Raw genomic sequence first — 23,699 nt, 5'->3', positions numbered from 1 at the left:
GTAGCCCCAATTGATGAGGGAAATCTCCTGTGGGGTTGTCAACCCAACCATGCAGACTGAAATAGAAACTGGAAAATAAAATCAATCTTTGCAGAAGGGTGTGCTTTTCTGTAGTTGAGTATAGTAAGTTCTACCCCGTGTAAAACTAACCCGAAGAATGTTAATATTGGCCTGAAAGGCTGCCCTTTGATTTTAACTTAATTTAAAATAGCATTATTTTTTGGGCTGTCTGATGGCCAGTTAAAGTTAACATCCAGGTGATGGGTAAGAGCAACTTTGAGCGATATCACCTTTCATTTATTTCTTACTTTGAAAAGTCAAAGAATGTCTTAATTTCTTACTTTCTCATAATAGTTAACTGCATTCTAAAAATGCCATAGCCTTGAGACAAGGTTTTGCAAATGAGTTAAGAGAATCAATCATAGAATCATCCAGCCAATTGACCCAACTAGTCCATGCCGACAAGTAGACCCCCTTCCTTATTAACCCCTTCCCCCAGGACATGGTCCAGAGCTCTCTATACCTAAACTATTCAAGTGTTCATCTGTACACTTAAAGTTGTCAGCGAACCAGCTTCAACCATTCTTTCTGATAATGCATTCCAGATGGAGACTGCCTTCATAGTTTTCTATCCATTCAATTAGATGTATTATATGCTGAACCATAAATTACCAGCAGATATTGATTGATCTAAAATTAAAAATTAAATTAAAAATGACATTAAGGAAATGAAGAAATAGGTAATATTATAGTAGGTAGACAAAAATGCTGAAGAAACTCAGCGAGTGAGGCAGCATCTATGGAGCAAAGGAAATAGGCAAAGTTTCGGGTCGAACCGCTTCTTCAAACTGATAAGGGTGGTTTGGTAATATTATAGATGTGTTTTACACATAAGCATTTTTGAAATCCTTGTCAATATTTCATTATTTTAGGGCAAAATCCCAATTATGCAGCTCTCCTTCCATTTGCTGTGTTGTATCACCATCACTGTGGTAGTTTAAGTAGCCTTCTCATCAGCTGTGCATGTGCAGTAAGTTTCCATTCATAGCTATGTCATCAATTACAAATGCAGAAAAACACCAACTTATATTAAGACATTGCTAAAATGTATGTGGAATAATATCAAACAAAATAGGGACAAATAACTGATCTTGAATGTAAAAAAGGGCTTTCATTAATATTTTAAGATGAGAAAATTAAATTCCAGAGCTTATGGTCCTGGCAGCTAGTGGCTTGTCAGCAATGATTAGAACAGTGGGCATACTGTATAATAAAACAAATTCAAAGAATATGGAATTTCTGGAAATTAACCTTTGTCCTTCTGAAATTAAGGGAGGACAAAAGCCATGGAAGAATTTGAAAACACCAATATGAGCCAGTGTAGGGTCAATATACACGGTGTGATGGGTGAATAAAATGTTCTGGGCGATGGTATAAGGATAGCAGAGTTTGGGAGAGTGGACATTGGGAAAGTAGCTGGAAGAGCACTGGACATTTGGAGGTAACAGACATGGAAACGGCTTCAGTAGAAGAACATAAGAAGCAGGAGTACCCCACTCATCTCCTGAAGCCTGTTCTGTCATTCAAGATGATCATGGCTGATCCAATCTTGACAGGGATGGAGATGGGTGATAACAAACACCAATCTCTCTATTTATCCAAGGTACTGAGACACCTCGGCCTTGAAACCATTTTGCACATTTTCCAAAACTTTGTCATCTTTTCTAAAGTGTGGAGGCCAAAATTAGGGATGATAGTTCTTCTGGATTGAACTGCTGTTCAATATACATTGAACATAATAACAACAGGATGCGAATGCCAGTAGGTTTATTATAAAACCCCAAATCTCATATTCTTTACTAATAGACAATAGGTGCAGGAGTAGGCCATTCGGTCCATCGAGTCAGCACCGCCATTCAATGTGATCATGGCTGATCACCACAATCAGTACTCCCTCAATAGCAAGAATGTCCTTCCTCAAGTTTGGAGACCAAAACTGCACACAATACTCCAGGTGTGGTCTCACTAGGGCTCTGTACAACTGCAGGAGGACGTCTTTGCCCCTATACTCAACTCCTCGTGTTATGAAGGCCAACATGTCATTCACTTTCTTCACTGCCTGCTGTACCTGCATGCCTACTTTCAGTGACAGATGAACCAGGACTTCCAGATCCCGTTGTACTTCCCCTTTCCCCAACTTGACACCATTTAGATAATAATCTGCCTTCCTGTTTTTGCCACCAAAGTGGATAACCTCACATTTATCCACATTATACTGCATCTGCCATGCATCTGCCCACTCACCCATCCTGTCCAATTCACCCTGCATACTCATAGCATCCTCCTCACAGTTCACACTGCCACCCAGCTTTGTGTCATCTGCAAATTTGCTAATGTTACTTTGAATCCCTTCATCTAAATCATTAATATATATTGTAAATAGCTGCGGCCCCAGCACCGAGCCTTTAAATGCTTTGCTATCTTATCTTGTCATGTTGGAAGATTTGTACACAGCACCTCTTTGTATATAAAAATAATTAAAAAAACAGAAAATGCCAGAGAGCCTATCAAATTAGACAACATCTATGAAAAGAGAAATAGTTAACATTTCAAGTTAAACACTGGATGATTTTGACAGAGAATCTTCAATCTCAACTCTTTCTCTTTCTCTTTCCACCGATGCTTTTGATCTGCTGAATGTTTTTAGCATTTATGTTTTTATATCGCTGCTCTTGTACACCTTTATGTACACTAATTATAAAGTCATTGCTTTGAGAACCAAACCAGCTCAGTGGTGTTCTCAATATTTAGGTTGAGATTTCTGCTTTTTTAAGACTAGAAGTCATAGAAACATAGAAACATAGAAAATAGGTGCAGGAAGAGGCCATTCGGCCCTTCGAGCCAGCACCGCCATTCATTGTGATCATGGCTGATCGTCCCCCATCAATAACCCGTGCCTGCCTTCTCCCCATATCCCCTGACTCCACTAGCCCCAAGAGCTCCATCTAACTCTCTCTTAAACCCATCCAGTGACTTGGCCTCCACTGCCCTCTGTGGCAGGGAATTCCGTAAATTCACAACTCTCTGGGTGAAAATGTTTTTTCTCACCTCAGTCTTAAACGACCTCCCCTTTATTCTAAGACTGTGGCCCCTGGTTCTGGACTCGCCCAACATTGGGAACATTTTCCCTGCATCTAGCTTGTCCAGCCCTTTTATAATTTTATATGTTTCTATAAAACTTCCCCTCATCCTTCTAAACTCCAGTGAATACAAACCTAGTCTTTAGAGGTTTTCCTCATATGACAGTCCCGCCATCCCATGGATCATCCTTGTGAACCTACGCTGCACTGCCTCAATCACAAGGATGTCCTTCCTCAGTCAGTCAGGCAGAATAGCAAAACAGATACAGCGAAAGTGTGGTAGAACGGCGCATCAGTGCATGAGTGGAACCTGATACTTTGTTTGCAGATACTGATGAGGGGCAGCACATAAATGGACCATAGGTGGAGGAATTCTGGAGATAAAACTGCAGGGGTGGTGAGAGAAGATGTAGCAGGTGATTTCCTGGCTATGACTGGATCTTAAAGAATGGAGTCAGATGGGAACAATAAAAAAATAAATATTTGAGGGATATTGAGGGAGTGCAGCGTAGGTTTACAAGGTTAATGCCCGGGATGGCGGGACTGTCATATGCTGAGAGAATGGAGCAGCTGGGCTTGTACACTCTGGAGTTTAGAAGAATGAGAGGGGATCTCATTGAAACATATAAGATTGTTAAGGGTTTGGACACGCTAGAGGCAGGAAACATGTTCTCGATGTTGGGGGAGTCCAGAACCAGGGGCCACAGTTTAAGAATAAGGGGTAAGCCATTTAGAACGGAGACGAGGAAACACGTTTTCTCACAGAGAGTGGTGAGTCTGTGGAATTCTCTGCCTCAGAGGGCGGTGGGGGCAGGTTCTCTGGATGCTTTCAAGAGAGAGCTAGATAGGGCTCTTAAAAATAGCGGAGTCGGGATATGGGGAGAAGGCAGGAACGGGGTACTGATTGGGGATGATCAGCCATGATCACATTGAATGACGGTGCTGGCTCGAAGGGCCAAATGGCCTACGCCTGCACCTATTGTCTATTGTCTATTTAAGATTTGGTACATTAGTGTTTCACATTTGCTTACCACGATCTTTAAATCTCGTTTCTCTCCAGTCCCACGGGAGAGGATCAGTGCATAATTCTATATGGTGACGAACAGGTATGTTTAGAACAGTAGTAAATGTTTCAATCCATAATGTATAATAATAATAATAATAATATATTTTATTGTCATTGTACATAAGTGCAATGAGATTTGGTATGCAGCTTCCATCCGATGTCATAACATAAATAACTAATAAAATTTAGATTTAGATACCCCGAGAAACATGGATTGTAAAAGGAACAGTAAAACAGTTCCATCCTTCCCCACAAACTGGTGGACAAACTGGGGGACTTGGGACTTCCACACTCCACCTGTACGTGGATAAATAGCTTCCTGTCGGGTCGCAGCCAGAGAGTCAGAGTGGGCCATCATACATCCACGGCCCTCAGCCTCAGTACCGGCTCTCCACAGGGCTGCATACTGAGCCCCCTGCTCTACACCATCTACATAACATAAATAACTAATAAAATTTAGATTTAGATATCTCGAGAAACATGGATTGTAAAAGGAACAGTAAAACAGTCGAAACAGTTCAACAGACTAAAGTGCAGATGTTTCTGTGCGACGTGACCATCCGAGGGAGACAGTCCAGGGGGGATGGGGGGCACTCAGCAGGGCCGGTTCACAGCCGCTGCCATAGTCCAAAAGCAAAGTACTAAAGAAATCTAAATAAACAAAAAATGTTGAAATGAACAGAAATAGTGGGAATGCAGGTAATGTCTGTAAGAAGAAAAACAACATTAATATGTTAGGTGAATGTCCTCTCACAGTTCAGTTGATTAAAATGTCTTGATCTGCCTTGGGTTCCGAATGAAGACTTCTTGTTTCCAGATGCATTTCCAGTTTCCAGATCCATTAGGTGCATAATCTTAACCTGGTCCCCTGAAGAACTAGTGGTTTCTAATATTTTATGAAAGACATTTTACAAACATAAACAAATCAGAATGATCAAAAAGTTGTAGGCACTAAGCAGGTGTTGCAGTCATAAAATGAGTACCTACGGTGCATGCTCGAAGGGCCGAAATGGCCTACTCCTGCACCTAATTTCTATGTTTCTAATATGAGTACCCTTTCCACCATCGACCCGTTGATATAAACGGGACTGTGGGTCCCCATCCTACCTCTTCCGAAGTCCGCAATCAGTTCCTTGGTTTTGCTGGTGTTGAGGGCCAGGTTATTGTGCTGGCACCATTTGGTCAATCGGTCGATCTCACTTCTCGCCTGCAGTCCGTTTGTCTTTTCTTTTTTGTTTTCTTTTATCCCGTTTTTACAGTTTATTTTGGTTTATTTAGTTGTGTATGTGTAGGGGGGTGGGTGTAACATGTTTTTTGACTTCCTTCGGGGGGGATGCGACCTTTCCTGCCGTATCCTCGTCTCCGTGTCCGTCTGCGCTGAGGCCTATCGCGGAGCTGGCGGCCTCCAACTGCGACCGATCTCGAGGCTGCGGAGGCAGAGCCAGGACTTACCAACGCGAGGCTGGCCGACTTCGGGGCTGTGGTTGCGTGGCGACCCAACTTCCAACCCGACTTTGGAGCCTCAGCCGCGGGCCAGTGGACGACATCATCGGGAGCTCGAGTTGTGTTTTCCGGAGCTCCCGCAACTACAGCTGCGTCCGCTGGACTGGAGGGCGGCAGCTTCGGCGGTTTAGACTGCCCTGGGCCGCGGAGTTTGAACCGGCCCGTTTGTGGAGCACGGATTCAGCCGCGGGACTTCCTCACCATCACCCGGTGGGGTCACAACATCGGAGGCTTGGATTGCCTCAGCGCAGAGGGAGAGCAAGGAGGGAAGAGACAATGACTTTGGGACTTTAAACTGTGTTGAGTGTGTGTTATTTATTCTATGTTATGACTGCAGGCTAAACCATTTTGTTGCACTGAAAAGTGCAATGACAATAAATTGAATCCAATCCAATCCAATATACATATGCAAATGATGGCGCAGTGCCACTTTCGAACTTCATGTAAAATGTGTTAGTGACTGACATGCACCACATATGTACATTATCTGCAAATCTCAGGTCTCTAGAAGGACAAGTTTCATTTATATTTGCTTTCTTTATCATGGACCTTGGAGTTGCAGTGATTGACAGACTTTCAGCGCTACAGATGAGCCATTTCTTCACATCATTAACATAGAAAATAGGTGCAGGAGTAGGCCATTTGGCCCTTCGAGCCTGCACCGCCAGGCATCTGCGAAAGGCATCTGCTATAACGGCTATACCAGGAACACTCCAAAAATAATAATTTGCTCACCGATTCTAGTTGAAAAAGGTTGCACCTATTCATAACTTGCCGTGGCAGGACTGCCAGCCTTTGCTTGGATCTGTTTAGTATGTGTGCAGTCCTGTTTTAGAGTTTCGCCAGGTTGACATTCAGTTTTAGATTTATCTTGTGCACAACCTGTTGTGGTCTCTTCTAATTTTCATTTAATAAGAGTGGGTCATGTGATATAATGATGCTGATGAAATGGGAAAAATGATGAGCCAGAAAGTTATAAATTATGATTGGGATATATTTTTACTACTGCTAAAGGCCCACAGCACTGCATAAAATTTTTGAGCCCTGTTCTTAATCTAGCTTGTTGGCGGCTACACACGACACATTCATTTTTCCCATGTTTAGTTTAGTTTAGTTTAGTTTAGAGATACAGTGCGGAAACAGGCCCTTCGGCCCACCGAGTACGCGCAGACCAGCGATCGTCGCACATTAACACTACCCTACACACACTAGGGACAATTTTACAATATTACAAATCCAATTAACCTACAAACCTGTACGTCTTTGGAAGGTGGGAGGAAACCGAAGATCTCGGAGAAAACCCACGCGGTCACGGGTAGAACGTGCAAACTCCGTACAAACAGCACCCGTAGTCGGGATCGAACCCGAGTCTCCGACACTGAAAGCGCTGTAAGGCAGCAACTCTACCGCTGCACCACCGTGCCACTCTCAACTCAACTTGCTTCAGGACTTGGCTTGCTCAATCAGTAGTGGTATTATAAAATCATACTTAATACAGTCTATTGAAATCCCCACCAACATTATATCCTGTGCCCTTGCTGCCCTCAATGGATGACTATTAATTGACCAGACGAGGGAAATATAATGGGACACATCCAACAGGTTTTATTGCCCATGTTTGACTTGAAGAATTGTTTTTTAATAGAAACTGCAGACAACATAAAAATATTCTTAAAACTAGTTATCTTAAACTGAGCATAGGGACTCCTGTCATTTTTTTGATCCAAATCAAGATTTTATTCAGTGTTTAAGAAAATTAATTTTGTTAAATTAATCTTTTGGTTGCTATGGAAGCTTTTGAAAAATAGCTCCTAGGGAATCGATTAATTGTTTTTGGGTGGTAGAACAGAAAATATATCAAAACAATGTTCTATTTTTCACAGGGATGTGTCCACATCTTCCTGGTGTCAATGATGAAGGAATGCCTGAGGTAGGGGAAACAAATACAGTTTATATGTAATTCCGTATGTGAGAATGTAATGTCTAACTTTATATATCATCCACAATGAATATATAACAATCAATTTCTGGCACTTTGCAATTACTGAGTTAGAAATTCAGGCACAAAGCATCAAGCCTCCAATGAGATTTGAACCTTCTCCAAGATTGGTCCACAGACTTCATGAAATGGATGTGCCAGGAGTGTTGTTGGCAAATCATCACTAAAGATTAAAAGCACAATGAACATATTAACAGCAGAGTAACTCATTACCCAGAAATTAATTCTCCAAATATGCTGCTGTAACTGACATAAGATCAATAGAATTTGTTAAGATATGATAATGATGCAGGCAGTTATTTATGCCACTTCTCTTGGTTTTGCTGGTCCCTCAGCTGAAATTAATAAAAAAAAATAATTATCTTGTTCTTATAAACGTAATTATTTGATTTACTATGGACAGGACGCATATATTAAAGCATTATGACTTTGTGCACTTTTGTTCCATTTCCATAAATGTTATATTTCTTGTCTTATCACATCAGGTATTAAATGGTGGCTTTGTATTGTCAAGACTCCTTGGTTTCATTTAAAATGAAGTGATTAAAGTGAATGAGGGGAAGTGATATCATTATATTTACACAGAGGTATCAAATCAAAAATCCTTTAGCCATAGAAAACTAGAGATGTACAATGTGATGAATGGCTGTTTAAAGAGTCAAAATAAGCCTTAAGGCTGTTGTTTTAGCAATAAATCATGAACGGGAAAAACACATATTTCAACATGCCCTTTTTTTTTGCAAGAATATCTCATGTTTATTGCTTCAACAAATGATATAATTAATACTAATTCACAAAGTACTTTAAAAGTACGTTGCCGGACCAGCAGGTTCAGGAACAACTTCTTCCCTGCGGCTGTTACACAACTTAACTCTGCACCTTGGTGATTGCCAGTCCCCCCCTCCCCCCCCCCCCCCCCCCCCCCCCCCCCCCCCCCCCCCCCCCCCCACCTTCCCCCAGAAAAAATTGCACTACTGCTACTGTATGTACATATATATATATTACTGTTCCATTATTCTATGTTCGCTCTTCTGGGTGAGATGCTAACTGCATTTTGTTGTCTCTGTACTGTACACAATGACAATAAAGATTGAATCTGAATCTGAATCTAAAGATTGAATCTGAATCTTTACAGGAATTGGTCAAAGGGCCCAACAGTTGATGGAATTCCAAGTGTTACTATTGAGCAACTCACAGATGGCAGGCAAATCACCTATATATGTTGGAAAGTTCACGATGACTGGGTGACTGAGGTGAAGCGTTGGATGATGATTGGTATTGTAATTAAGGATCTTTCTTGCAAATTAAAACTATAAATCAATTTGAAAAATATCTAATACCTGACATTTATTTTGCAGGTTAAATACATACGTTCTGTTAAAGCAGTTATATCAAGTTGCAATGAAGAGGAAACTGCATTAGTTATAGGTAACTGCATCCAATGATTAAATGCTTTGAGCACAGTCAAAATTCTAAGTGGATCTGAAAGATAACAGTATTAAAAATAGTATTTAAGAAGGAACTGCAGATGCTGGAAAATCGAAGGTACACAAAAAAGCTGGAGAAACTCAGTGAGTGCAGCAGCATCTATGGAGCGAAGGATATAGGCAACGTTTCTGGCTGAAACCCTTCTTCAGACCTATTTCCTTCGCTCCCTAGTATTAAAAATAGGTTTGACTGATTCACAGAAAGAGACATCAGAAAGATAATCAAACTTTGGTCAAGGAAACAGGTAAAAGAAGCTTATTAAAGGGGTTGAAATAGAGGTGTGCACTTAAGGAATTCCAGAGTATAATATAAAAGAAAATTAAACTATGGTTGAAGAGGTCTCAAAGATTTTAAGAGGTGTGAGAACTATGTGTGTGGCACTATGGTGCACGGTAGAGTTGCTGCCTTACAGCGCCAGAGACTTGGGTTTGATCCTGACTATGGGTGCTGTTTGTATGGAATTTTTACTTTCTCTGTGTGACCGTCTGGTTTTTCTCACGGTGCTCTGGTGTCCTCCAACACACCAAAGACACACAGGTTTGTAGGTTAATTGGCTTCAGTAAGTTGTAAAATTGTCCCTAATATGTAGGATGGTGTTAGTGTACGAGTGTGATCACTGGTTGATGCAGACTCGGTGGGCTGAAGGACCTGTTTCCGTGTTGTATCTCTAAAGTCTAAAGATTACGATTAAGGGAGAGGCAAGACCATGGATGAATTAAAAATCAAGAACAATGATTTTTAAATTTTATATTTTGTTAAAATTGGAAGCAGTATGGATCAGAAAACACGGATGATGAGTGAACAACATATAGAATATGGGCAAACTAATATTGCATGGGAAAAAGTTTTTGGTAAGTGAAAGATAGGAAGCGAATGAGAACATTAGAATAGTTATATCGGAAGAAGACAAAGGGATAGAAAGGGATTTCAAGGATATTATTGTTAAGTCAGGGTCAGAAAAATGGCAATGATAAAGTATGGGCAAGTGTGGGGGCCTTGGCAAGGATCTAGCCACAGGCGAGGTCCCAGAGGATTGGAGAGTGGCCAATGTTTTTCTTTGTTTACGAAGGGAAGTAGAGAGAATCCAGGGAACTGTAGGCCGGTGAGCCTCATGTGAGTGGTTGGGGAACTATCAAAGAGAATTCTTCGAGATAGGATTTAATCCCATTTGGAAGAGACTATGTTAATTGCGGATAGCCAGCATGGCCTTGTGCAAGGCAGATCGTGTCTCACTAACTTGACAGATTTATTTTGGGGAGGTGATGAAGGAGATTAATGAGGGGAGGGCAGGGCAGTGGATATTGTTTACATGGATTTTAATAAGGATTTTGATAAGGTAGACCGATCCAGAAAATTAAGAAGCATGAGATTCGCGGTGACTTGGTTGTATGGATTCAGAACTGGCTTGCTGAAAGAAGGCAGGGGCTTGTGGTGGGCGATAGATATTCTAGCCAGAAGCCTGTGACCTGTGGAGTTCCATGGGGATCTGTACTGGGACCTCTGTTGTTTGTGCTGTATATAAATAACTTGAATGTAAATGTGGATGGGTTGTTGACTAAGTTTGCTGACAACACCTACATTGAAGGATTTGCAGACAGTGAGAAAGGCTGTCAGAAGACGCAGTGGGATATAGTTTGTCTGCAGAAATGGACGGAGAAATAATGGATGGACTTTAATCGAACAGGTGTGAGGTGTTGCACTTTGTGAGGCTGAACGTATACAGTTAATGGCAAAACCTTTATACAGCATTGATGTGCAAAGAGATCAAGATCCATGTTCACAGCTTACTGAAGGTGGCAGCACAAGTAGATCGGGTAAAGAAGGCGTATGGTTTGCTTGCCTTCATTATTAGGGGTATTGGGATTAAGAGGCAGGAAGACATGATGTACACTGCAACTACATAAGACTTTGGTTAGTTCACATTTGGAGTATTGCATGCAGCTCTGGTCACCCCATTACAGGAAGCATGTGGAGGCTTTGGAGAGGATGCAGAGGAGGCTTACCAAAATGCTGCCTACTGTAGATTAGAAGGTTTCAGCTACATGCAGAGTTTCAATAAACAATAAGTGGTGGGTCGGTGGGGTCGGGGGATGTAATGGAGATTGTTTTTTAGTGGTGAGGGCCTTAATGTGCTGCAGGGATGGTGGTGTTGGCAGATATAAAGTTGTGTTTAAGAGGCTTTTAGATAGGCACATGAAAGTACAAGGAATAGAGAGAGATAGATCACATACAGGTGGATGAGAACAAACATTGTTGGCTATAGGGCCTGTTCCTGTGCTATACGTTCATACAGTTCACAATAACCAACCTGATCTCCCGGTGGCTCAGCACTTCAACTCCCCCTCTCATTCCGAATCCGACCTTTCTGCCCTGGGCCTCCTCCATGGCCAGAGTGAGGCCCACCACAAATTGGAGGAGCAGCACCTCATATTTTGCTTGGGTATTTTACACCCCTAATGGTATGAACATTGACTTCTCCAATTTCAAGTTGTCCTTGCTTTCTCCCTCTTTCCCCTCCCCTTCCCAGCTCTCCCACAGCCCACCGTCTCCGCATCTTCCTTTCCTCTTCCCACCCCCTACATCAGTCTGAAGAAGGGTCTCGACCCGAAACGTCACCTATTCCTTCGCTCCATAGATGCTGCCTCGCCCGCTGAGTTTCTCCAGCTTTTTTATCTAACTTAGTAATGGTTGATATCAGAGACACTGGATGATAATTATTAAGGCACGCTGCCTTGCTTTTCTGTGGCATAGGGATGTTAATTGTATTATTAAAGCAGGTGTGACCTCAGTTAAAGTTGTGTGTGAATACACCTGCCAGCTGGTCAATGCGAGTTCTGAGGACATGGCTTCTGGAATTAGCAGCTTGTATCAAGGCCAGTGCAGTGCCATGTTTGCAGGTAGTTTGACTTGGTTTCAGATGTTGATCGGGCAACATAACTAGTGAGAGTATGGAGAATTCCTGAGGTGATGTTGAGCTTGACACCATTTAGCTCTATGTACATGTGCAAGCTGATAGGTTTTTGAAAAATTACACGAAGGTTTTGAGACCACATCTGGAGTATTGTGTACAGTTTTGGTCTCCTAATTTGAGGAAGGACATCCTTGTGATTGAGGCAGTGCAGCTTAGGTTCACGAGATTGATCCCTGGGATGGCGGGACTGTCATATGAGGAAAGATTGAAAAGACTAGGCTTGTATTCACTGGCGTTTTAGGATGAGGGGATATCTTATAGAAAGATATAAAATTATAATTTTTTTCTTCTACTTCCTTCGCTCCATAGACGCTGCTGCACCCGCTGAGTTTCTCCAGCATTTTTGTGTACCTTAAAATTATTGAAGGACTGGACAAGCTAGATGCAGGAAAAATGTTCCCAACGTGGGGCGAGTCCAGAACCAGGGGCCACAGTCATAGAATAAAGGGAAGGTCATTTAAGACTGAGGTGAGAAAAAGCTTTTCCACCCAGAGAGTTGTGAATTTGTGGAATTCCCTGCCACAGAGGGCAGTGGAGGCCAAGTCACTGGATGGATTTAAGAGAGAGTTAGATAGAGCTCTAGGGCCTAGTGGAGTCAAGGGATATGGGGAGAAGGCAGGCACGGGTTATTGATGGGGGACGATCAGCCATGATCACAATGAATGGTGGTGCTGGGTCGAAGGGCCAAATGGCCTCCTCCTGCACCTATTTTCTATGTTTCTATACGTGTAAATTATATTCCACAATTATTGTTACTTGGATTCAAAAGCAAAATTCTAAAGTGCCAGATATATTGAGATTAAAAACAGAACTGCTGTAAATCTGATTGGAAGCTGAAATAAAGCACAGAGACAGCCTTTCATCAATGATCTTTTAACCCCCATATCCCAAGATTTAACAAAAAATATGATAAACATATTCAACAGCAGTGACTACTACAAGTACAAGGATTTACAAGCTAAGTGCTTTTTTAACGTTGTGCTTTATAATGAACATCTCTAGGATGTGTGAGGAGCACAAAGAACTTTCAGCAGAAGATGAATGAAATTCAAGATGCCTTTCATAATAGGAATGGCCCACCTCAGCCAACAGTGGCCGTGCAGCAGAAGAGATTGAGCTGCGATGAGACGGTATTTATTATTTCAAAAGGAGCAAAAACCTTTGATTTTTGCAAAGAAAATAATTTGGTTGCTACTGGTGGACTAGACAAAATTGTTCGACTCTGGAACCCTCATCTCCCCCGGTAAGGAAATGGTAGAGACATGCAATATCATTGGCCCTGTATATTTCCATGTGATTTTATATACCTCACAACTGTCATCAAGTTGAAATATATATATATATGTTGCAATATGTTTCAGGCAGATGATTCACTATAAATGCTGCATATTCGATCATCTAAAGTAGGGCCCATGAACTACACATTTATGGAAGGATAGACACATTTATAGAATTTAGGAGATTGAGAGGGGATCTTATAGAAACTTACAAAATTCTTAAGGGGTTGGACAGGCTAGATGCAGGAAGATTGTTCCCGATGTTGGGGAAGTCCAGGATAAGGGGTCACAGCTTAAGGATAAGGGGGAAATCCTTTAAAACCGAGATGAGGAGAACTTTTTTCACACAGAGAGTGGTGAATCTCTGGAACTCTCTGCCACAGAGGGTAGTTGAGGCCAGTTCATTGGCTATATTTAAGAGGGAGTTAGATGTGGCCCTTGTGGCTAAGGGGATCAGAGGGTATGGAGAGAAGGCAGGTACGGGATACTGAGTTGGATGATCAGCCATGATCATATTGAATGGCGGTGCAGGCTCGAAGGGCCGAATGGCCTACTCCTGCACCTAATTTCTATGTTTCTATGTTTCTATAGACAATAGGTGCAGGAGTAGGCCATTTGGCCCTTCGAGCCTGCACCGCCATTCAATGTGATCATGGCTGATCATCCCCATTCAGTACCCTGTTCCTGCCTTCTCCTCATATCCCCTGACTCCCCTATTTTTAAGAGCCCTATCCAGCTCTCTCTTAGTTACCAAAACCAGATGCAACTAAATTTAAAGTAGCTCTTTCTTCCCAATAACCCTTTCTGGCTTAAGCCCTCCCTTCACCACCTCCAGTTTAAATTCCATTTGGAATATTTTGGAGGACCAAGAAACCAAGAAAGAAGAAAGCATCCAGAGAACCTGCCTCCACCGCCCTCTGAAGCAGAGAATTCCACAGACTCACCACTCTCTGTGAGAAAAAGTGTTTCCTCGTCTCCGTTCTAAATGGCTTACTCCTTATGCTTAAACTGTGGCCCCTGGTTCTGGACTCCCCCAACATCGGGAACATGTTTCCTGCCTCTAGCGTGTCCAAGCCCTTAACAATCTTATATGCTTCATAAAGACTATTTGTTTCATTTTTATTACTTAAAGTAAATTATGTGTTTGTCATCGCCATAAATTTCAAAGATTCTGAGTGTTTCTCGGATTAGAAGATAGCGAAAGGGAATCTGATATTTAAGAAAATAAAAGTTACAGAGAAAATGCTGTAATCTGGGGTTAATGAATTGGTGATAGGGCTTTAGTCAAGAGTCAAGTCAAGAGTCAATTTAATTGTCATTTGGACCCCTGGAGGTCCAAATGAAATGCCGTTTCTGCAGCCATACATTACACACAAATAGACCCCAGACACAACATAATTACATTTTACATAAACATCCATCACATAGCTGTGATGGAAGGCCAAATAAACTTATCTCTCCACTGCACTCTCTCCCCCCCCGATGTCAGAGTCAAAGTCAAAGCCCCCGGCTGGCGATGGCGATTGTCCCGCGGCCATTGAAGCCACGCCGGGTGGTGCGAGGTCGCACACCGGGTCTTGATGTTGGAGCCCCCGGTGTGCGCTCGCAAAGTCCCGCATTCCAAGCCGCGCGGGGCAGTGGTGCTAAGCCCTGCTCCAGGAGCTCTTCAACCCCGCAACTCGGGCGGGAGAAGTCGCCGTTGCAGGAGCCCCGAAAAGCGGTCTACCTCCAGGGACCCGCGGGCTCCCAGTGCCGCCGTCCGCAGACCCGCAGCAGCAGCCTCCGACTCAGCAGCAGCAGCAGCAGCGGCAGCGGCAACGCTCCTCCACCGCTCCACCCGCTCCGGTCTCGGCCAGCTCCGCGACGGTGAGGTTAGTCGGCACCTGAGTCCCCGGCTTCTTCCTGTTGGAGGCCGCTCCTCGTTGCGGCCCCAACGACAGCTGAGACCCGACGTGAAAAGGTCGGGTCTCCAGTGCAGGGAGAGTTTCAAAAGTTTCCCCCCCCCTCCCACCCCACCCCCACCCCCACCCCCCCCCCCCCCCACACACACACACCCCAACATAAAATAACAAAAACTACATAAAAACACAGACAAAAAATAATAAAAACGCGGACAGACTGCAGAGGCCGCTGCTGACCAGAGTCGCGCCGCCTAGCCTTTAGAGTCTTTAGAGTCTTTAGAGAATACTAGTCTTTAGAGAATACTAATAGCATTGGACAAAATTGACATGAATATATGAAAGGGAAATAATGTTAAACTCATTTGTTAGAGCATTCTGCGGTTGTGACTAGCAGAATAAAAAAATTGGAACCAATAAATCTGGCGTATTTAGTCTTTCAAGAGGTCTTTGTATATGGGGCTACTTTGGAGATTATTAAATAAATTTGAGCACAGTTATTTGAGTGGTATGCTGCAGAATTGGACAGAAAAACAGGTTATTTTTTACTTGTGAAGGGGGGGTGTATTTGGTGCCATGGGGATCAGAGCTGTTCACATATTTTATCATGGATTTGGATGAGGTTATTATATGAAATGTATGTAAGTCCCTGGGGTGTTATCAAGTTGGGTGGCAGTGTGAAATCTGGGGTGATCCTGGACATTAAACACTCAGTTAATCCACAAATTTAGCAAGCAATTAGGAAGTCAAATGATATGTTGAAAGATGATTTAAGTATAGGGGTAGAGACATATTGCTATAAATATGTAGAGCCATGGTAAGACACAGATGAAATAATGGTCTCCCTAGGGCATTCTTGCTTTGACTGAGAATCCTATGAAGATTCAGATAAATTCCTGGAATGACGATTATTTTATGAGGAGAGGTTAAGCAGATTCGTCTTGAATTCTCTTGAGTGTGAAAGATTGAGATATGATCTAATTGAAACTCTTAAGGATCTTAACAAGATGGATGTGGAGGCGATGTTCATCTAGTTGGCTTCTCTTGAACCTGGTGTCATGTGTCTCAACCAAAGGAACCTCTATGAAGCTTTATAACAAAACATTATAAGGAATGTGATAGATATTGAGGTGCATGTGGGATTAGTCTTGCCTCGGGTTGATATCTTGACCTTTTATCATAGACGACCAATTGGTATGCTACAAGGACACATTTCACCCGTTATCTTTCTCAATATTGATGAAGGAACTCATAGACTATTTTCAATTGCATTGGACAAGATAATTAAGGTTTGAAAAGTGACTCTTTTTTATCTTTAGTACAAATAATCTATAACTTTATTTAGCCCATTCTGAAACTATCCTCAAATATGGGAAGTAAACAAGAACCATGTTTGTCACCAAGAGGATGAAGAAGGTGAACACTTCTGTACAATTTTTAAAATGACGCCACATATTAATGGCATAATATTTTGGGTGGATTGATTGTGCACAGTAAATTACCCGTTAGCTTGGGCTAACGGCAAGAAAGCATCAAAGGAGAGCTTGTGATCACATGTCAGAGAGAACAAATTACAGAGCTACATGGAAATAGAAAGTGAAATGGACAAATGGGATTGGTTTTCTGGGAGATTGTGTTTAGATAAGTATTATAAAATTCAAATCGTTTTTCTGTGTGGGAGCAAAACACCTTTTGAAATTTAGCATCTGCAGTCGTCTACTGAAATTGAGATGTTACTATAAATTTTTTTAAGATACTGTGGAATTATGACTGAATTATGTCTCGGTTATGTTACTTAATTAAAAAAAGTGAAATTACTTCACCCATCAATCATTTTATATCCCAGATTAAAGACAGATTTATCATCATGAGCTGATGTCTTAAAAAATGTCCAAATATTGTACAGCCCAATAACCCATTTCTATAATTTCTGATGATGTGGAATAGAAAGAGCAGTCCCAACTCTCTGATTATTTGATCATTATTTCAAAGTCAAGATAAAACACATTAAACTTTCAGTAGGATAAATTACATCGGTCAATGTAACCAGATTTTAAAAATCCCTTGAACATTTTGGCTATTTCATGGTGCTTTAAAGAGATTATTTTAAGTGCCAAATTTAAATTGCCAAATATAATACTTGGGAATAGTTTCAGGATGTTTTATTTAAAACGTTTATTCTTCATATCAGACAGCATCAATTAGCGAACTGGAAACCAACATTTTTTGGTTAGACATGAAATTAATTGGCAACTACAGGAAAGTCAAAGAAATTATACTTTTGAATGATACATTCACTGAAGCAATAGCTATGCAGATCAGTTATGGTCCATTGTAAAGTGAAATCTTTTTCCCTTTTACAATATAGACAATAGACAATAGGTGCAGGAGTAGGCCATTTGGCCCTTCGAGCCAGCACCGCCATTCAATGTGATCATGGCTGATCATCCCCAATCAGTACCCCGTTCCTGTCTTCTCCCCATATCCCCTGATACCGCTATTTCTAAGAGCCCTATCTGGCTCTCTCTTGAAAGCATCCAGAGAACCTGCCTCCACCATCCTCTGAGGCAGAGAATTCCACAGACTCACCACTCTCTGTGAGAAAAAGTGTTTCCTCTTCTCCGTTCTAAATGGCTTACTCGTTATTCTTAAACTGTGGCCCCTGGTTCTGGACTCCCCCAACATCGGGAACATGTTTCCTGCCTCTAGCGTGTCCAAGCCCTTAACAATCTTTCTTATTACATCTTGGAACTTTTCTCCATAATTTGTGGGTTGAATCATAAGGCACAGTAATATCATTTGCATTGCAACAAGGAAAATAAATGATCAGTTCTCTTTCTCTTCCAACTATTGCCTGATATGCTGAGTTCTTCCCGTATTTCCTGTTTTTGTAATACCTTAATTGTTCCCCTGTGCATTGATCAATTCTATTAATCATCTCACTGAATGCTTCTTTAGAACTCATTGAATTTGATGTTGGTATTTAAGGTATGGGATATTGAAGATCAAATATGTCTCGTTACTGTGAAACCTATTGCGAGCAAAATCAGTGGGGATCTGGCTGCTTGTTATTATTCTCAAGAACTGAAGGCACTCTATCTTGCAACTGATGCACTTGCACTGCTCCGACTCCAAAGCAGGTAAGCAGTGTACATTGGAATTATTAAGGGCATCAGTACTAGCCATATATGAAATGGACATAAGAAATTGAAATAGATTTCTCCAAGAGATTCAAGATTCAGGAGAGTTTATTGTCATGTGTCCCAGATAGGACAATGAAATTCGTGCTTTGCTTCAGCACAACAGAATATAGAAGGCATGAATACAGAACAGATCAGTGTGTCCATATACCATTGTATAAATATATACACACATGAATAAATAAAACAGATAAAGTGCAAATAAACTGATAATGGGCTATTAATGTTCAGAGTTTTGTTTGAGTTGAGTTCAATAGCCTGATGTCTGTGGGGAAGAAGTTGTTTCTGAACCTGGACGTTGCAGTCTTCAGGCTCCTGTACCTTCTATATAAAAGTGTAGTAAATTTGATGTCTTAATAGAATAATATTTATATGATCTGCCCTACTGAATTTTGGATATAGTCCTTAATTAATTTTGCTAAAAATCAAATGGATTATGTTTCAAGGAAGATTTGTATGGGTAATGTAGATTAATGGATTTAATTGTATTTTATCTGCAGTGAGGAACAGAATAAAGGTGTATCACACAATGAACCGGTTCTATGCTGTCTTTACAATAAGTTACTGAGACAAATAGTCACTTGCTGTGAAGAATCTGTAAGTAGGCAAACCATTTTAATGAGAATGTGTTGATCCAGCGGTTCCTGTGATCAACGACAGGTTGAACACTGATTTTCAGGCAACTGATGGCATTATAAACTGAATGTGAATGGAATGACCTGCCAACCCAACCCCGGCACTCACGTCTCCCTGGCTGTTTTCTGACTCCACTCCCAGGTCACAAGGTGCACCAGCGAGCACCGCTCACCTCCTGCTGTTTCTTGCTGTCAGCAGCGGCTCTGTCCGCATCCCGCTTGAGCACGGCCATCTGCTTCTCCCCAGAGCACGTGCTGTCAGTAGCTGCGGCCTGAACACAGCGCATCCTATGGGGCTCTACAACATGAGCCACAACAACAGGCATGTGAACCGGTGATGAAGGGTTCGCTGGTGCAGACCAGTTGAGTCGGTGCATAGTTTTAAAATGAAACGGCACCAAGTGCTGGAGTAACTCGGCCAACTGAATCATAGAAAATAGGTGCAGGAGGAGGCCATTCGGCCCTTCGAGCCTGCACCGCCATTCATTGTGATCATGGCTGATCATCCCCTATCAATAACCCGTGCCTGCCTTCTCCCCATATCCCTTGACTCCACTAGCCCCTAGAGCTCCATCTAACTCTCGCTCAAAACCATCCAGTGACTTGGCCTCCACTGCCCTCTGTGGCAGGGAATTCCACAAATTCACAACTCTCCGGGTGAAAAAGTTTTTTCTCACCTCTGTCTTAAATGACCTCCCCTTTATTCTAAGACTGTGGCCCCCTGGTTCTGGACTCGCCCAACATTGGGAACATTTTCCCGGCATCTAGCTTGTCCAGTCCTTTTATAATTTTATATGTTTCTATAAGATTCCCCCTCATCCTTCTAAACTCCAGTGAATACAAGCCTAGTCTTTTCAATCTTTCCTCATATGACAGTCCCGCCATCCCAGGGATCAATCTCGTGAACATACGCTGCACTGCCTCAATCACAAGGATGTCCTTCCTCAAATTAGGAGACCAAAACTGTACACAATACTCCAGATGTGGTCTCACCAGAGCCCTATACAACTGCAGAAGAACCTCTTTACTCCTATACTGAAATCCTCTTGTTATGGACCAGTCTGAGGAAGGGTCCCAATGGCACCTATCAATGTTTTCCAAAGATCCTGACTTGCTGAATTACTCCAGCACTTGTGTCCTTTTGCCTATTAACCATCATCTGCAGTCAACGACAATAACAGACATCACTCTGGTCCGTTTACAGTAAATCCTCACTATAAAGGACATTCTGTTTACAATGTATATATTTGTTACCGTTTCTGGAATTTCATGGTGCATTAGAGACACGGGAGGGGTGTCTAATGAGGGCCAGGGCTGTGTTGTCATTTCATTGTCATGTGAGCTCTGGATGCCTAGAAAAATGGATAATCCAGAAAGGCTCTGGAACCGAAGGTGCCGGAAAATCTGTGTTTATCCAATATATATTGATGCTGACATTGTTTAATTTATACTTCTATGTTTTCCTTCTGATCCATTGCGTATCCAAGTACTTAAAGTATAATGCTTTTTTATATTTGACTATTTTACTTCCATTTTCTATGGGTCTGCAATTTTCAGTTGGTGTTGGACAAATCCTCCACCCATCCACCCAATTCTCTATAAACTACTCTCCCCCACATGCCCAGCAACTCCCCTTGATCTTCCTGACACCCATGTACGTTTACAGTAGCCAATCAACCTTCCAGCATATCTTTGGGATGTGGAAAAACCCCATAGCATTCAGAAGAAACCCATACGGGCGCAGGAAGAACTCTAACATACAGTACCCTGCATCAGGATCGAAACAGATTTGCTGAAACTGCATCAGTGGCAGCCCAATTTCATTAACACAATGGCCACCAAACATCATAGAGCTATGATCTTTGATTGACACTAATCTGGTCTGTAACAAAGATCCTATAGCGGAGAAAGATAGACCACATCTGCTAAATGCAATGGGCTGACGTGTAGTACGCAAAGGAACGGAACGTGGGCCTTATTTTCATCCATTTCCGTAACCGGACCGGACCGGACCCGACCCGACCCGACTCGCAGTGTAATCAACATTGCGGGGGAACAGTTTGTGTTAATAAATTACAATTCTGAAAATTAGGAGAAGATTTTTACCAATTAACTTTTATTTTTACAAGGATGTTTCCGTAACCGGCTTCCGTCTCCGCACTAGTATCCTACGGGACCTTTGGTGCGGAGACGGAAGCCGGTTACGGAAATGGGGCCGAAAATTACCCGTGAATCTGCCCATGACCGTACTACGTCTTTTTCGTCGATCGGACTATCTTGCTCGCTATAGGATCTTTGGTCTGTAAGGCACTGAGCTTTGCACTGCATTGTGGCTGTAACGGGCATCACGTGATGTATCCTGTACAATCCCATTTCATCCAATGGGGAAATGCTTAAACAACTGGCTATGTCCACTGTTAATAAATTAAAATATATTATTGCAAAACATGTGATTTTGTTCTCATTGATTCTCTAGGTGGGGAATCAACGGAGATTCCCAAGTCATTTTCAACTTTATCTTTGACAATTTCACCATCATTCTTGGAGTAATTGATAGCGTTTTTTTTCTCGCTATGTGCAGTATTTTACACATCTGCATTTATTTCTGTCCATCATAATTCTGCTATTTATCCACATCTGTCATTTCTAAGCTGTCTCTACTTTCTCTTCCTGTTTGACCAATGTACATTGTGTTTCTGAATCCAAATAATTTCAATCATTTAGGAACAGTAGTGATTTGAAAGCTACTGTTCCAGCCTTTGCTTTCTCCCATTGCCCATCATTGACCCTTACAGCTGCACTATTGAAATCATTGTTTCCATTTTTTCAGCTAGTTTCCTACAAATTCCTTGGGCTTAGCTTGAATCTTGGCCACCTGATGTTTTGTAAGTCTGGGCATTATGTATTTGTCGGTCTTGTTCAAAATAATTTGGTCATATAGGATTTTTTTATTTTGGAATCCATGTTAAAAGTGTTAATTAACTTAATATCAAGTTTCTTACAATACATCAATTTAGTTTATTATGTAGAATTGACACAGGACTCATTTATCAGTGGTTGCTTGTCACCATTTGTTAATGTTGGTGCTTGGGTACCAGACTAGCTTGCTTCCAATCTTTAATAGTTTGCCAGCATCCTGTGATTTCACCATTGGGATTGCCAGTCGTTCTGTAGTTTCATATCATATTTGGAAATAAATGCCATCTGAAAATGTCTATTTTATTAGAATATTCATCTTTGTTCCTCATGCCTTGTTATTTGAAGAAGTTATGAAAACTTTGCCCTCCGTTTCAAATCCTTTTCGAGGTCTTGTCATCACTTTGACCATCTTCTCTCTGATGTAGTTTTATTGGGGTGTTTTAATATCCTGATCCTTTATTTGTTTTCTTCTGTACGTGTCTGAAATGTGTGCCTCCATTGTCTTGTATTTATGCCGATATAAATCCTCAGCTGTTGTTTTCTCATTTACTGTCTTAGTTTATAGTTAATCCATTGACATTAAGTTTACTGGTTTTGGAAATTCAGTATTATTACACTTATAAGCTAGTTCAATAAATCTGCCACGTAATTGTAAGCAGATCTTGAAATTTCAATTTTTACCATTTTAAATTGTAATCACTTCTCTAAGCCAATAAACCGATGACAAAGCAAAAGCAGGATAATATATTAAGATCAGATCTATACATTAATGACTTTCGCTCTATAATAAAACATACATCGATATTAAGAGTTGAAGGATTTCCAAGGTTCTTTTTTTTTTTTAAATATTTTTATTAGAAGCAAACATATTATAAAGTATAGTTACATATCATAGTAAAAACGTTTCATATACATTAATCATACATTATTAAAATTTTCAATTGTCGATTAATTCTGCTTCTAGTGTTTTTTTATATATAGATAGAAAGAGAGAGAAAGAGAGAAAAAAGAATTACAAATATCAAAAAAGAGAAAAGGTGGAATGAAATTACTTATAGAAACATAGAAATTAGGTGCAGGAGTAGGCCATTCAGCCCTTCGAGCCTGCACCGCCATTCAATATGATCATGGCTGATCATCCAACTCAGTATCCCGTACCTGCCTTCTCTCCATACCCTCTGATCCCCTTGGCCACAATATGTCATTGGAGATAAGTTCGTAGATTATAAAGTATAACAAGGTTCTTATGATTTTAACCTTCCTTTACTTGTTCACTGAGGTTGTGAAAGTGTGGGATCTGGATACTGGCTCCCCTGTACTCGAATTCACCACAGCTCATGGAGATGCTGCAATCACATGCATGACTTTTGACATCAGTGAAAGAAGGTACACCTTGACAGATTTAAATGCTTCTATAGTGGGTTTGCCAATATGTTTGAGCTAATACTGATTATGGAGTGGGTAAGAGGTTGTCATATGAAGAAATCTTCAGGGATAGATCTCCAGATATATCTCGCAGCAGAATTGGCAACATAAGATATCGATGTTTTTGCATTTCCTGCATATTCGGAAGCTCAGTAGTGATCTATTCCACCATACACTC

General features: G+C 41.4%; 1 protein-coding gene across 1 annotated transcript in view; it reads left to right on the top strand.

Moving 5' to 3' along the window:
- Positions 1-7,372: 7,372 nt before the first annotated feature.
- Positions 7,373-23,699, top strand: part of LOC129697971 (WD repeat-containing protein 49-like) — a 37,365-nt gene continuing 21,038 nt past the window's right edge. Inside the window, exons 1-8 of the mRNA XM_055636793.1 lie at positions 7,373-7,639; positions 8,844-8,961; positions 9,067-9,136; positions 13,170-13,410; positions 16,526-16,631; positions 18,331-18,482; positions 19,043-19,139; positions 23,376-23,482. Of these exons, the coding sequence (XP_055492768.1) occupies positions 7,575-7,639; positions 8,844-8,961; positions 9,067-9,136; positions 13,170-13,410; positions 16,526-16,631; positions 18,331-18,482; positions 19,043-19,139; positions 23,376-23,482 (956 nt within the window). The 5' untranslated portion in view covers positions 7,373-7,574. The remainder of the gene's footprint in view (positions 7,640-8,843; positions 8,962-9,066; positions 9,137-13,169; positions 13,411-16,525; positions 16,632-18,330; positions 18,483-19,042; positions 19,140-23,375; positions 23,483-23,699) is intronic.

The sequence above is a fragment of the Leucoraja erinacea genome, chromosome 1, assembly GCF_028641065.1.
Source record: "Leucoraja erinacea ecotype New England chromosome 1, Leri_hhj_1, whole genome shotgun sequence".
In the NCBI taxonomy this organism is placed as follows: Eukaryota; Metazoa; Chordata; class Chondrichthyes; order Rajiformes; family Rajidae; genus Leucoraja; species Leucoraja erinaceus.
Note: the sequence above shows the minus strand (reverse complement) of the source record. Positions and strands in the feature narration are given on the sequence as shown.